The sequence below is a fragment of the Acomys minous genome (assembly GCF_964271855.1).
Source record: "Acomys minous genome assembly, chromosome: 13".
NCBI lineage: Eukaryota > Metazoa > Chordata > Mammalia > Rodentia > Muridae > Acomys > Acomys minous.
Window position 1 is genome coordinate 64,400,374 of NC_140495.1, and position 13,197 is coordinate 64,413,570.

Genomic DNA, 13,197 nt, shown 5'->3' on the forward strand with positions numbered 1-13,197 from the left:
CGGGTTAAGTTTCATAATCAATTCGCTGGCTGGAAATAGGGAACATGCTTGAAAGCACTTACTTGTCTTCTAGAGAGGCATGTCCTTGTTGGTAAGGAAAAGATAGGCACACAATTCTAACCCCGGGAGCTGGGGCCAGGTCAGGTCAGGCAAGTGAAGAAGACCAAGTAACAGCAAGCACTATAGCCACCATGAAGCAGGAGACGACTGTGAAGCAGGAGACGAAGAGAATTTTTATTGGATTTTGGAGGATAACACATAGTTCAACGTCATGAAAATCATACGTTCCCATGGGCCTGCTGGGCTTTCTCTCCTGAATTTAATGACAAATATTCCACTGTCCTAAGATTTAAGTAACGGACTCACATGCGGTTATTTACCTGGCGAATCAGAATGCATTTCTCTCTTTTTTTAATTTATTCATCTCCCATACAATACATTTCAACTGCAATCTCCCCTCCCTTCAGCACCCCTCCTCACTTCCCCTGATTCACTGTTTCCCTGTTTCCCCTCAGAAAAGAGCAGACATGCGCCACCCGTCTTGACACTCCATCCCCTGCCCAAGGATATCAGGCAAACATGGCATAACGAGAGAGGAGGAGATTGTGTACTTTTACACATGACCAAAAATAGTATCCCTGTCAAATTATAATTAAAGACACTTCGAATCAAAAGAGTGCCTCTCCCTTAATTAAAACACAAAGTGATACCTCAGTCAATATGTACCGATTAGCTATCCCCTTACAGGAAGATGCTGCCCTGGGTATAACAGGGTGCAGGAATGAGTTTAGTATGTGAACCCATTCCCACAAATACCATAAAACTACTGTTTTAGCCACACTTCTCAGCACTCGGCTTGTCCGTAACTGAATGGCATTAAAGAGCTGTCGATGCTGCCCCCGACCAGCAGGAAAGACACCATCACCGGGAACTCTTCTTGCGGCAGTTTATTCAGGAACTTTGACTACCTGAGTGACCTCGGGAAAAGCTCCCACAGAACCTTTATAGTGTGCCTGGTCCTATCAGAGACTGCCACGTTGTCGCTCTTGGTTGGTGCGTTCGGATCACGCCACCTCACGCTATGCCTTGTTCAGATCACGCCATCTCACACTATGCCTTCAGGCATGCGCATAAGGGGCTCACTCAAGGGCGCATTGTGCATGCGCATAAGAGGCGCATTGCACCAGGGAAGCAGCAGGGGGCGCTGCTATCTGTGGCTCTCCACAAAAAGCCTAAGATTTCCAAAGTCTAGTCATATTTTTAAAATGGAAAATGCCTAGAAATCTTTATTTAATTTTTCAGTGCCCAAAACTTTAGTTTTTTGCTAAATAGAATTTTAAGTATGTTGCTTTCACAGTGAATTTAATGGACCAATAGTCCCATTCGAATGGCATTTCTACTTGAAGTTTTGATATGATTATACATGAAGCCAACCTTTTATCAACTTTAAAAAAAAATCATTTGGACCTTTTCTGTATGCCCTGAGTTGGGCTTCTGTGTTCCTAACAGGGAAATCGGAGGCACGGTCTTCAGATATGAAACAGTTGTGTCACTAAGATGTCTTCAGGTCAAGGAGCTGGGAGGATAGTAGCTGGCTGGGTAACTTCACTCTTGGAGAAGGTGGTGACCCTCTCGAGCCGCAAGGAAGGTCATGCTCTTTGTTTATATTCGATTCTGCATTTCCCATCTGGCTGGGGGACACCGACCACATGAAGACAACTCTAAAGGCAGAAATGAAGCAGAGATACAGAACCTGAGGTGACGCCAATGGTTTTAATCCCAAGTGACAGAAGCCAACGGCTTTAATCCCAAGTCTTGTGGTTTCTTCTAAAAGGTCCAGAGGGGAGGGCGGAAGGTTGGGAAACACTCACAAGGCTGAGGCTCACAACTTGAAACATCTACCTTACCCTTGGAGGAGCAGAGAAGAAAGGCAGTTTATTCTAATCATTTCCCAGCTTCACATACACTCACCAGGGCCTGCAGGCCTGCCTGCCTGCTGCCTACCCTCCACTTTATCAGACTGAAGAGGACGTCACAAACAAACAGACAAACAGACAAAGCTCCTTCTACATCCCTGCCTCAAAAGCTACGACAGACAAGAAGGCTGGACATGCCGCTTTACGTTCGGACAACATGGCACTGGTACAGAGAGTCAGCTAAAACATGGCTGGCACCAGATATCCGGGGGACTGAGTCAGCTAAGGATGGCTGACGGCAGATGCCTGGGGAACCCAAAAGGAAAACAGGGATCTAATGACCTATAAGTATTCCAGATAGAACGGCACTTTTGTGTGAGCTCACAGAAACATGACCTTGAGGTTGGAGGTACTTTACCTTCCTTTTCCATGGTGGCTTGACTAAGCTAAGCCTCCCCACAGGCTCAGTATTGGAACACTGGATCCCCCAGGGAGAGGTGCTTCTGGAGCACTCCTGCAGAAGGAAGTGAGCCACTGGGAGCAGGCTCTGAGTTCAAAAGCCTGGCCTGCTTCCCGTTAGCTCTTTCTGCTTCACGCTTGCGGTTCAACATGAAATGCTCAGTTTCTTTTTCCTCCTGCCATGCCTACTGCTTGCCGCCATGCCCCCCAAGCCTTCACTGGCCCTTAACCCTCTAAAACTACAACCCCAAAGGAACACCCCTTTTTTATTTTTAGCTTTTTGTATTTGTTGTTTTTTGTTTGTTTGTTTGTTAGTTTTTTCAAGACACGGTTTCTCTGTGTTAACAGCCCTGGCTGTCTTGGAATACTCTTTGTAGACCAGGCTGACCTCGAGCTCACAGAGATCCGCCTGCCTCTGCCTCCCCACTGCTGGGATTAAAGGCACGCACCACCGTGCCCAGCTGGAATACTCCCTTTTATGAGTTGCTGTGGCCATGGTGTTTCATCACAACACAAAAGCATCTAAGATGTTTTCCTGCCTGCAGCCTATGTGGTAGTCTGCTTGTGTGTCTGTGTCCACCTGTGTGTGGCCCCTGCTTGCCATACTGTGTGCCAGTAATTACAGTATGTCTGATCTGTATTTGATTCATGTGTACATGCCAGCCTGCTATAAGCCCCCCCCCCCTTTTTTTTTCACGGCTCTGGAGCTTGGACCTAACATTTATTTTGAGTCTGTAACAGGTGCTGGAGCTGGTTGGCAGACAAGCCACAACTCTTGTATGACCATCACTTGTGGATTTTTTCCCCTTATGACAGAGGAGTGTCTGAGTTTGTGGGGGAGGGGGAGGAGGAGGGTGTCAATGTACCTGCTAAAAGCACAGAAAGGACTGTAATGTTTAGAGATATAAAAGGCTCTGTCAGTCCTAAGCTTTGGCATCAATAAATAGTGAGAGAGGAGGAGGAAGATACAATTTAGGTAACCAGCATTTTTATTTTCAAGTGTGAACACAACAGGTCGTAGACTGGATTCCTTAACTCCACGGATGGAGTGGATTTCATAGTTCTGATGAGCCCACTGAAGTTGAAGCCACGGGTGGGTGCCACGCTGCCAATATCAGGCTGCTGGTGCAGTATTTAACTTACATAAAGTTTTGCCGTATTTACTTACTCTTTGGTTCACAGTGAGAGAGAAATGAAGCTATAGTTATTTTATAAAAAGCAATTATGCGTGCATGTCTCTCCACATAAGAACAGGTGCCTGTGAAGGCCAGAAGAGCCTGGAGCTGGAATTAAAGGGAGTTGTAAGCTGCCAGCATGGATGCTGGGAATTTAAGGCCTCTGCATGAGCAGCGCGTACCCACCTTTAACCATGGGTGCATCTCTCCAGCCTCAGGATCGACATTTCTTAATGTACATTAGGAATATACTTGCCTAATGTGTGAAGCCCAATGGTTCAATCCTTAGTAGCTTACAAATTAAAATTAAAAAAAAAAGGAGAGGAAAGCACCGAACAACTCAGTTTTTGACCTGAGGTTTCTACACTTGGATCTCTCCCGACACAGGTAAATCCCTGATGAGGAAACAGGTGTACATCCCACAGATGACCCCCAGCTCTTGGCAACACCTTGTCATCTCTAAGTGAAGTTAAAAACTTGGAGCCTATTTCCTACACTAAAGATTTGTTTACTTGCTTTCATTTTTGTGTCTGAGTGTTCCGCGTCTGTGGGTGTGTGCTGGTGCATAACTCAGTGGCCATGGGGACCTGGAGAGGAGTATCGTTTACCCCTTCAAACATTAAACACGAGTGGCCTCAGTGACTAGCCTACTGTGACTCCTGAGCCTCAGCCTGTTCATATAGCACCGTTCATCCTGTTTCCAAACAGGTCTCCACACAGTTGACATTAAATTGGCCTTTCTCTCATGCCTATGGCAGCGGTCTCTATAGTGAGGCGCCCATGCTCCCAGCAGGAAGAGGTGCACCCATAACTCGTTAGAAGTGCAAACATGGGGTTCTTTCCCAGAACTATTGCATTAGGAGGAGCCCTAGGGAGGAGAGTGAATGACCATGTTCTTCATGCCTCCAGGATCCAAGGACTCTGAGGCTTGTGTCCCTTCAGAAGCCAGTGCATCTACATGGAGTTAAGTGATAGCCTTAAAAGTAAGGGAAAGAAGTCCCATCCTTTTCCTTTCTGCTTACTGTCTTTACAGGGGGGACTGGTTTGCCTGCATCTGGTCACCATCTGAATGGACCACTGACAACATCCAAGACAAAGAATTCATTGGTAGACCTACAGAAGACCTCTCTCTGCACAGAGCCAAGGTCAAATGTGAGGGAATCACTCAGCACATGAATAGTATTGAAAGTCACGTGGTTAGAGCTTCCATCCTATCTGAAGCCTGAAATTCTAAAGGCACTTACCAGTTTTGGTAATGGGTCCAGAAGACGGCACTCATACTTGTAAAGCAGTAAGATGATACATATTTGAATCTCTAAGAGAGCAAACCATCTGAAAGAGAAACATAAAGCAATTACATGTTTATAGAAGATGCATGAATGCCTAACTCCTTTCTCAATGCCACATGTTCCACTGACTGACCGGGTTGGCTCAGATGCTTCAGAGGATGTGTAGCATGCATAGTTGGCAGAAGAACACAATAAATGGAAACCTACGCTTAAATGATTTATATTATCCTTATTTTTATATATAGGTGTGTGTCTGTGTTTTTGTGTGTCTGTGTGTGTACATGCACAAGCGCACAAAAGTGTGCATGTGCCCCGAGAGGCCAGAAGACAGACCCACAGGCTCATGCACATAGGTATAAATAAAAGCAAATCAAAATTTTACATTGTTATCCTAACTAAGGGAAAAGATACAAAAATGTGATTTCACCCAAATTTACATATTTAGACATTCTAGTAGAATTTTTCTCAAGTACCCACTGAAATAAAATTTTTGGCAATGATAAAATAAAAGTTTTCAGCATTTACTACAACACTGGGTTTTCTTCCATGACCCACTCTAGATTCTGACAGTCTGTGGCACTTCAGGAAAGAAACCTCGTAAGTCTGCTTTTTTTTTTTTCACAGTTCTTCAGAAGCCAGCTGAGCTATGTCCGTGCTATGAATATTGTCCTAACACTTCCAATGTCAAAACAGTGAAAATAATGAGGTGTTTTATTTATAACAGATTCAGTTTTTACACTGACAGGGACAAGAGTGCACGTCTAGGAAGACTATTCCTTAAAATACAAACACGTTGAAAATTCCTTAAATACTTAGCACTTGTGGATTTTCCCCACTTGTAAATACTTGTCTGGGCGCAGCTGCAGGGGCTTTGAGAAAAATGAGATACCAGCAAATGCGCTGCCAGGATGAATGGGGTGAGAGGGATATGGCAACTACGAGGGCAAGGGGAAAAGGCAAAGGTGGGCACAAGGATGCTGCAGACATGTGGGGTCTGGAGACAGCACCGGCCTGGGTAGTCCTAAAGAGGGAACTTGAGATAGACCTTGAGGAAGGACAGGCTTTCAATAAGCAGGCATGGCAACTGAGGGCATCTCAGAGCCAGCACAGCAGGAGCTGGGACAATGGGGACCTGGGGACAGGAGGATAACCCCTCAGGAGCAGATACCCAAAGGTACAGCTGGGCTCAGATTAGGGGCAAGCAGGAGGCCTGACAGGATAAGCAAACGGTTCTGTCTGGCATCGGTGGTGTCAGGCTCCTAAGGGGAGAGAGTGGCATTCACAGACTTATTCCTAGAAAATTCTTCAGCGCATAGTAGTCAAGACAGATCAAAGAAGAGAGTGAGTGGGGAGCTGGCTGAAAGGACAGCAAACCATCACCTGAGGGGCTGGTTCCCCAGGAGAGAATGCAGGTGGGATGCCTGAGTGGGGCTGGGGGTGTAAAAGGCAACCGCAGCCACCAGGTGTCTTGGAGCATACCGAGGTATGACAGAGACAGAGAGTTTAAGGTGTGCGAGGATCAGACAGAATTACTCATTTCCATTTCAGATGCCATGATGCTGAGTGTACATTTCCTTTTGCTGTTGGTTTTTGTTGTTGTTGCTTTGATCTCAAGCCCCAGAGGTCCTAGAACACCTTCCGTTATCCTCGAATCTCCTCAGTCTCCTGAGTCCTTGGCTTACGGCTGTGAACCACCACATCTTCCCTCTGACTTCTGAAGAGGAAGATCTCTCCTTTTCCCTCCTAGAAGTCATTACAGGCGATGCCAGTGTGGGCTGGAAAACTGTCCCCGTTGCCAGGAGCAGGAGTGCGGCTGTGTATTCCTGGTTGCTACCAGCTGCAGCTCATGAAAATAGAATGCTCTTGCCCTGGAATTTGGAGAAGGCAGCGGGGCAGGCATAGTTTCAGAGGCATCACGGATTGCAGCATGGCTATTCAAAGTTCAAGGGGAGAGATTTTTTTCCCATAATCTCACCCTCCTAAGAAGTCTTTGAGGAAGACAAAAATCAAGTATGTGGCCAGAACCCAGATTCAATGGTTTTCTGAATTTAGGGTCTATCAGAATACCCTGGGGGAACTGGGAAGGCACAGTTCCTTATCCTCTGGCTTTCTGACCCCCGAGGTCTGGCTGGGACAAGACATAAGAATCTGTGCTTTGTGCACGTTTCCATGTAGTATTTCTACTGGTGATGTGAAGCCCACAATTTGAAAAATAGAAAAATCTAGAGGAATTGAGTGGAGAGAAGGAAGCAATGCATGCTGGGAGGTATAAGTGTATTATCCCTCTTAATTTTACTGCACGATGTCCAAATTACAAAAAAATAATTCAGTAGCCACGTGAAACACTATGGCTGCCAAACTTTGGACTGGAGAGAGCAGTAAGCATAAACCGGAAGGGTGAGAAACCAGCGCTTTGTGCCGAGAAAGGAAAAGTCAAATGGAAGAAGACAGGAAGACAAAAATGGGGTAGGAGTAAGCTTGAAGGGTTGTAAAAAATGGTGCAAGAAATAGGAGTGTTTGCCACTGTTGCGGAGGACTTGAGTTTGGTCCCCACCGAGTGCGCCTTTACTCATAGAACCATCTTGCCCATCCTGATGTTTTCTGAAAGAAGGTCTTATTATATAGAGCTGGCTGGCCTTGAACTCATACAGAGGTCTGTCTGTCTCCGCCTCCCTCCCGAGTGCTGGGGTTAAAGCTATGTGCCACCACGTCCAGCCAACCCCAAGGATGCTGCTGAGTGCAGTTCTGAGCATTTTGCTGAGATTTACTTCTAAGGATGTGATGTTTAAATTATTTATTTATTTGTGTGTGTGTGTGTGTGTGTGTGTGTGCGTGTGTGTGTATGGATGTTTGCCTGCATGTATGTCTGCATCACGTGTGTGCAGTGTCAGCTGAGGCCAGAAGGGATAGGTAGGCAACTAGAGAGGTTAGGGACCGTGTGGGTGCTGAGCACTGAACCCGGGTCCTCTCCGGGGGCAACAGTGTTCCTAACCTCTGAGTCAGCACTCCAGAATTTGTACATCAGTTATTTCTAAGAAATGTTGGTCTGTCCGCTGTTGGTTTTGTAGTGTCTCTCTCTGTGTGGAGTTGAGTGTGATAATGCTGATCTCGCCAAATGAATCGGGGAAATTCTCTCGGCCATGTATTGAAAAGCTTGGGAAGGGCTGTGATTACCTAAAGATGCACCTGAAGGCTTTGGGTAAAGAGAATGCGCGCCACCTAAAAGCAGCAGTGGGAAGAGACATTCAAAATCAGGGACAAAATTAATGAAATGAGCATGAAAAAAATTGCAAACAATCAATGGAAGGGTTGGATCTTTTAAAAGATGAACAAATCTTTAGCCAAATTAAAAAGACCAAATTCAAGAAAATCCGAAATGAAAGGTGAGACATTACAACAGACATTAAGGAAATTTCAGAGAATCCAGGACAAACTTTGTGCACAAAGTAACCTCAGTCACCTACAATATGCAACATATAAAATATATAGAGAATGCACCAGAGCATTGCTGGCTGTTGAGAGAGGGTGGGCAGCAGCATGCAGACATTTTTTTCTTTCTATTTATCAATAACCATGATTATTTTAATAGCCTGGCAAAATTAATCTTAAATATAAAAATCAGTCCATGACATTTGGTAAAAGGGGAAAGGATATATTTATAATACTGCTCTCCGATTTTGAAAGAAAAGAAAATTGAAGTCATATTACTAAACTGGAAAATCTAAAAGAAATAGATGATAAATGACTTAGTAAACTGACGCAATAATAAACCAATGGGCTAGAAGCAGTCTCTAGTAATCTTCTAGCCAGCAACAGCCAGAGGCCAGGTGGATTCAGCACAGAATTCTACGTTCAGTGCATCTGCTTCACGGACTCACAGGTGCTGGGACGGAATGCCAAGACTTGTACAAGCTCAAGGAGGCCAAAATCCCAGCAAGGATACTGCAGGGACTCATGAAGTCCTGCTCTATGTGAGGAGCTATTGGTGACTGGTGGCTGCTGGAAGGGAGAGAGCCAGTTCTCTTCAGGGACATGACCCTTATATAATACCCATGCTCCAACAGAGGGACCAATGCCCGTGCCACCCGTGCACACACAGGCAACACTCTGTGCACTCAGTGGTTTTTCTTTTTAATGATTGAAAGGGAAGGAAGAAGAGAAGGAGGGAGGAGCATATGACCCAAACACATTACATGCAAGTATGACTGTTAAATGAAATATTTATAAACAAACAACAAGCACAACAGAAAACGACAGCGACCATCAGTTTCTGTGTTGGCGTGCCTCTTTATCCACATCTGAGAGGAAATGGCTGTTTTTGAAGTCTTGATAGAAACCCTACTACTTACCTTTCTTGCTTCAAACACCTGCCAACCTGACTCCACCCAACCCTGACCCACATCAGCACAGCTGGGTGGAGTCAGAACCACAGAACACTGTGGCTCTCTCCGTGGGAAAATTAAGACTACCAGAAAAGGAGAAGGCACTACGTCATGGCAATACAGTGGCCAGTGGCTGACACCGGGACTTAGTACGCTTTCAGGTCCAGCCCCATGTCCTGAGGAATGAAATCCTCTTCCTGGTTTTGAGACAAGGTCTCTTGTGGCCCAGGCTGGCCTTGAACTCCTGACCTTCCTCCCAAGTGCAGGGATCACAGACATGCAGTGCCACCAAGCCTGTCTCTGAAAGCCTCAGGAAATAACGAATGAGCAATCAGTTGCTCAGCTGGATGGTGTGGGACACCCACAGGAAAGAGGTTGGGAGAAGACAGCAAACCCCACTGGAAGAGTTTCCTTTCTCTCCATAGACAAATACCCCCTTCAAACCACAAAGGGTTCAGGGTTCTATTTTCCGTTATGAAAAGGGGGGGAGCGTTGTTTTAAAAATACAAATTCTGCTCAGAAAAGTACATGTTTTGTTATTGGAAGCATTCTCAGCTAAGTGCTAGAGATCCGCCCTGTGATGCTGCTCAGCTCCCGACAGACTTAAATCTTAGCCTCATGAGGAAGTATCAGGATTAAGAGGGCAGGAGAATGATGATTGCTGCTCTGCCAGTGGCTCCTGTGCTCTTCCCAGGGAGTTACTGATCCTTAGCAAGGCACTGAGAAAAGAGAAGTGAGGCTGGAAATTAATAAGGGGCTCTGGCAGCCTGGCGGAGAGTCTTGGGCCTAATGACACTCACCCATCATTTGCCCTCACACCTAATCCCCCTTTTTTATAGGCCCGAAAGCAGACACGGCCATGTTTTGTAAAAACACTACAACTCAATTTTAAATGTTAGAGAAATGTTAAAAAATTATATATGAGTGAATGTTCCCATCTAATTATATTTAACTAATGGAATTTGAAGGACACATTTATTTTCAGAACACATCCCTCAGAAAAACATGGACTTTCATTCATTTCGCCATTAAATCCACGGGGATTTGAATTTGTTCACTCTTCAAAAGCAATGTGCTGTTCCTACGTATTAAATGGTAAAAGTTACTCATGACCCTTCTCAAATGCTAGATTATGCAAAATAATTTATTGACTAATATATAACCATAAAAATTACATTATCTACATGATAAATATATAGGAACCAATGTGCTTAAAGCTCCACAAATCCCAAATATATAATATCACTGATACTAACATACAGATACTTTGGAAACTTATGGGTGACTTTTTTCTTTTAATTGCTTTGCAGATTGTCAGGCCCACACTCCAGGAAGACAGACTCTTTCTTGAATTGTTTTAATTGATTGTTCCCATTGAGTCCAAAGCATTTTCTAACAGCACACTGCTATAGACATTATTCTACATGAAAGTCCTATGTCACTTACCGTGTGCCATCCATCATCTTTTAAGTAGGATTAGTGTGTTACTAAATGTTTGTGTGTGCCCACATGTATCTAGGAAGGCACCAGCAGGTGAAGGTCAGAGGTGACTTTTGGTAGCCAGTCTTTTTCTGGATACTAGGAATTAAGCTCAGACCACCAGGCTGGCCATATCAAGTGCCGCTACCTGCTAAACCAACTTTCTAGACCAGGGCAAGCTTTGGATGTTGCAACATCTAATATCCCTAACTGCAACAAACTATTCAGGAACGTATTACTTCTTTGCACCTGCAGTTTTTAACAGGGTGACTGGAGTTAGAGCACAGACTCCATGGAGGAAGGGGCTTCATCTGATTTGTTTCCAACGGTAATGCTCAGAACCCAACAGTAGGACATAGCGTATATTCAAAAAGGAGTTAACTGATTTGGTCCATGACGTGTTCATGTTGGTCGCTCAAGAGCTGTTTTATGGTTGCCCAGCAGCACTTCTAGTCCACATTGCCTAAGCCCAGACTTTAAAGTCATATTTCAATAGTTGTATGGTTTCCATTAGTAACGCAAGACACATCAATGACTTTGCCCTGGAATACATGAACAGTTCCCTCCATCCCCATGCACAGCGCACACACACACACACACACACACACACACACACACATACACACACACACACACACACACACACACACACAGAGAGAGAGAGAGAGAGAGAGAGAGAGAGAGAGAGAGAGAGAGAGAGAGTTAGTTCTCATTCTTTCTCTCTTTTTGTATCTGTTGAGGTTTGTTTTGTGGCCAATTATATGGTCGATTTTGGAGAAGGTTCCATGAGGTGTGGAGGAAAAGGTGAATTTTTCATGTTTGGGTGAAAAATTCTGTATATATCAGTTAGGTCCATGTGGTTCATGACATCTATTAGTTTCATTGTTTCTCCATTTAGTTTCCGCTGCGATGATCTATCTACTGGTAAGAGTGGGGTGTCGAAGTCTCCCAGTATTAAAGTGTGGGGTTCGATGTGTGATTTAAGCTTTTGCAATGTTTCATTTATGAATGTGGGTGCTCCTGTATCTGGGCAAAGATATTCTGAATTGAGGCATCATTTTGGTGTATTTTTCCTTTGATGAGTGTTCTTCCCCATCTCTTTTGATTAGTTTTGGTTGAAAGTCTATTTTATTAGATGCTAGAATGCCTACTCCAGCTTGTTTCCTTGGTCCATTTGCTTGGAAAACCTTTTTCCAGCCCTTTATTCTAAAGTAATGTTTATCTTTATTGCTGAGGTATGTTTCCTGTGCAATCCAATGCAGCAGATTGATGGGTCCTGTTTTTGCATCCATTCTGTCAGCCTGAGTCTCTTCATTGGGAGTTGAGGCTATTGATGTTGAGTGATATTAATGACCAGTGGTTAATGGTTCCTATTTTGTTGTTGTTGGTAGTGGTTGTGTGTGTGTGTGTGTGTGTGTGTGTGTGTGTGTGCGCGCGCGCGCGCGTGCGCGCGCTTCCTTTCTTTTGTTTTTGTGGGTGTGTGGTTATTCATTTCCTCTGTTTCCCTGAGTGAAATTACCCTCCTTGGGTTGAAGTTTTCCTTCTAGTATCTTCTGTAGAGTTGGATTTGTGGTTAGGTATGGTTTGAACTTGATTTTGTCATAGAATATCTTGTTTTCTCCATCTATGGTGATTGAGAGCTTGGCTGGGTATAGTAATCTGGGCTGACATCTGTAGTCTCTTAGTGTCTGCATGACTTCAGTGCAGGCCCTTCTGGATTTCATGGTCTCTGTTGAGAAGTCAGGTGTAATTCTGATAGCTTTGCCTTTATATGTGCCTTGGCCTTTTTCTCTTGCAGCTTTTAATATTCTCCCTTTGTTCTGTACGTTTAGTGATTTGACTATTATGTGTCGGGAGGATTTTCTTTTCTGGTCCAATCTATTTGGAGTTCTGTAGGCTTCTTGTATATTTATGGACATTTCTTTCTTTAGGCTACGGAAGTTTTCTTCCATGATTTTGTTGAAAATATTTTCTGGGCCTTGCAGTTGGGAGGCTTCTTTTTCTTCTCTCCCCATGATTCTTAGGTTTGGTCTTTTCATAGTGCCCCAGATTTCTTGGATATTCTGTGTCAAGAGCTTTGTAGATTTAGCATTTTCTCTGACTGCTGTATCCATTTCTTTGGTCATATCTTCTATCTCTGACATTGTTCGTTCCGTTTCTTGAATTCTGTTGGCCATACTTGTGTCTGTAGATCCTGTCCTCTTCTCTCGGGTTTCCATTTCCTGGATTATCTCAGATTGTATTTTCTTCTTAGCATGGATCTCTTGATTTAAGTCATGAAACTTTTTATTCATTTATTTCTCCTTGATAGTTTCTCAAGTGATTTGTGCATTTCTTTCTTTGTGTATTCCAGTTTTAATTTAAAGGATTTATTTTCTTCCTTTAAAGCCTCTATCATTTTCATAACCTCAGATTTGATATCTCTCTCTTGGGCCTCAGCTGTGATAGCATCTCCAGCGCTTGTTGTGGTGGAAGGACTGCTGGTTTCTGGCAGTAT

The 13,197-nt window shown here is 44.2% G+C and overlaps 1 protein-coding gene across 1 annotated transcript in view; it reads right to left on the bottom strand.

Moving 5' to 3' along the window:
* Positions 1-210: 210 nt before the first annotated feature.
* CYP39A1 (cytochrome P450 family 39 subfamily A member 1) overlaps positions 211-13,197 on the bottom strand; it is a 67,545-nt gene continuing 54,558 nt past the window's right edge. The window contains exons 11-12 of the mRNA XM_084753290.1: positions 4,795-4,882; positions 211-1,721 (exon numbers count right to left, since the gene is read on the bottom strand). Coding sequence (XP_084609416.1) covers positions 1,650-1,721; positions 4,795-4,882 — 160 coding nt within the window. The 3' untranslated portion in view covers positions 211-1,649. The remainder of the gene's footprint in view (positions 1,722-4,794; positions 4,883-13,197) is intronic.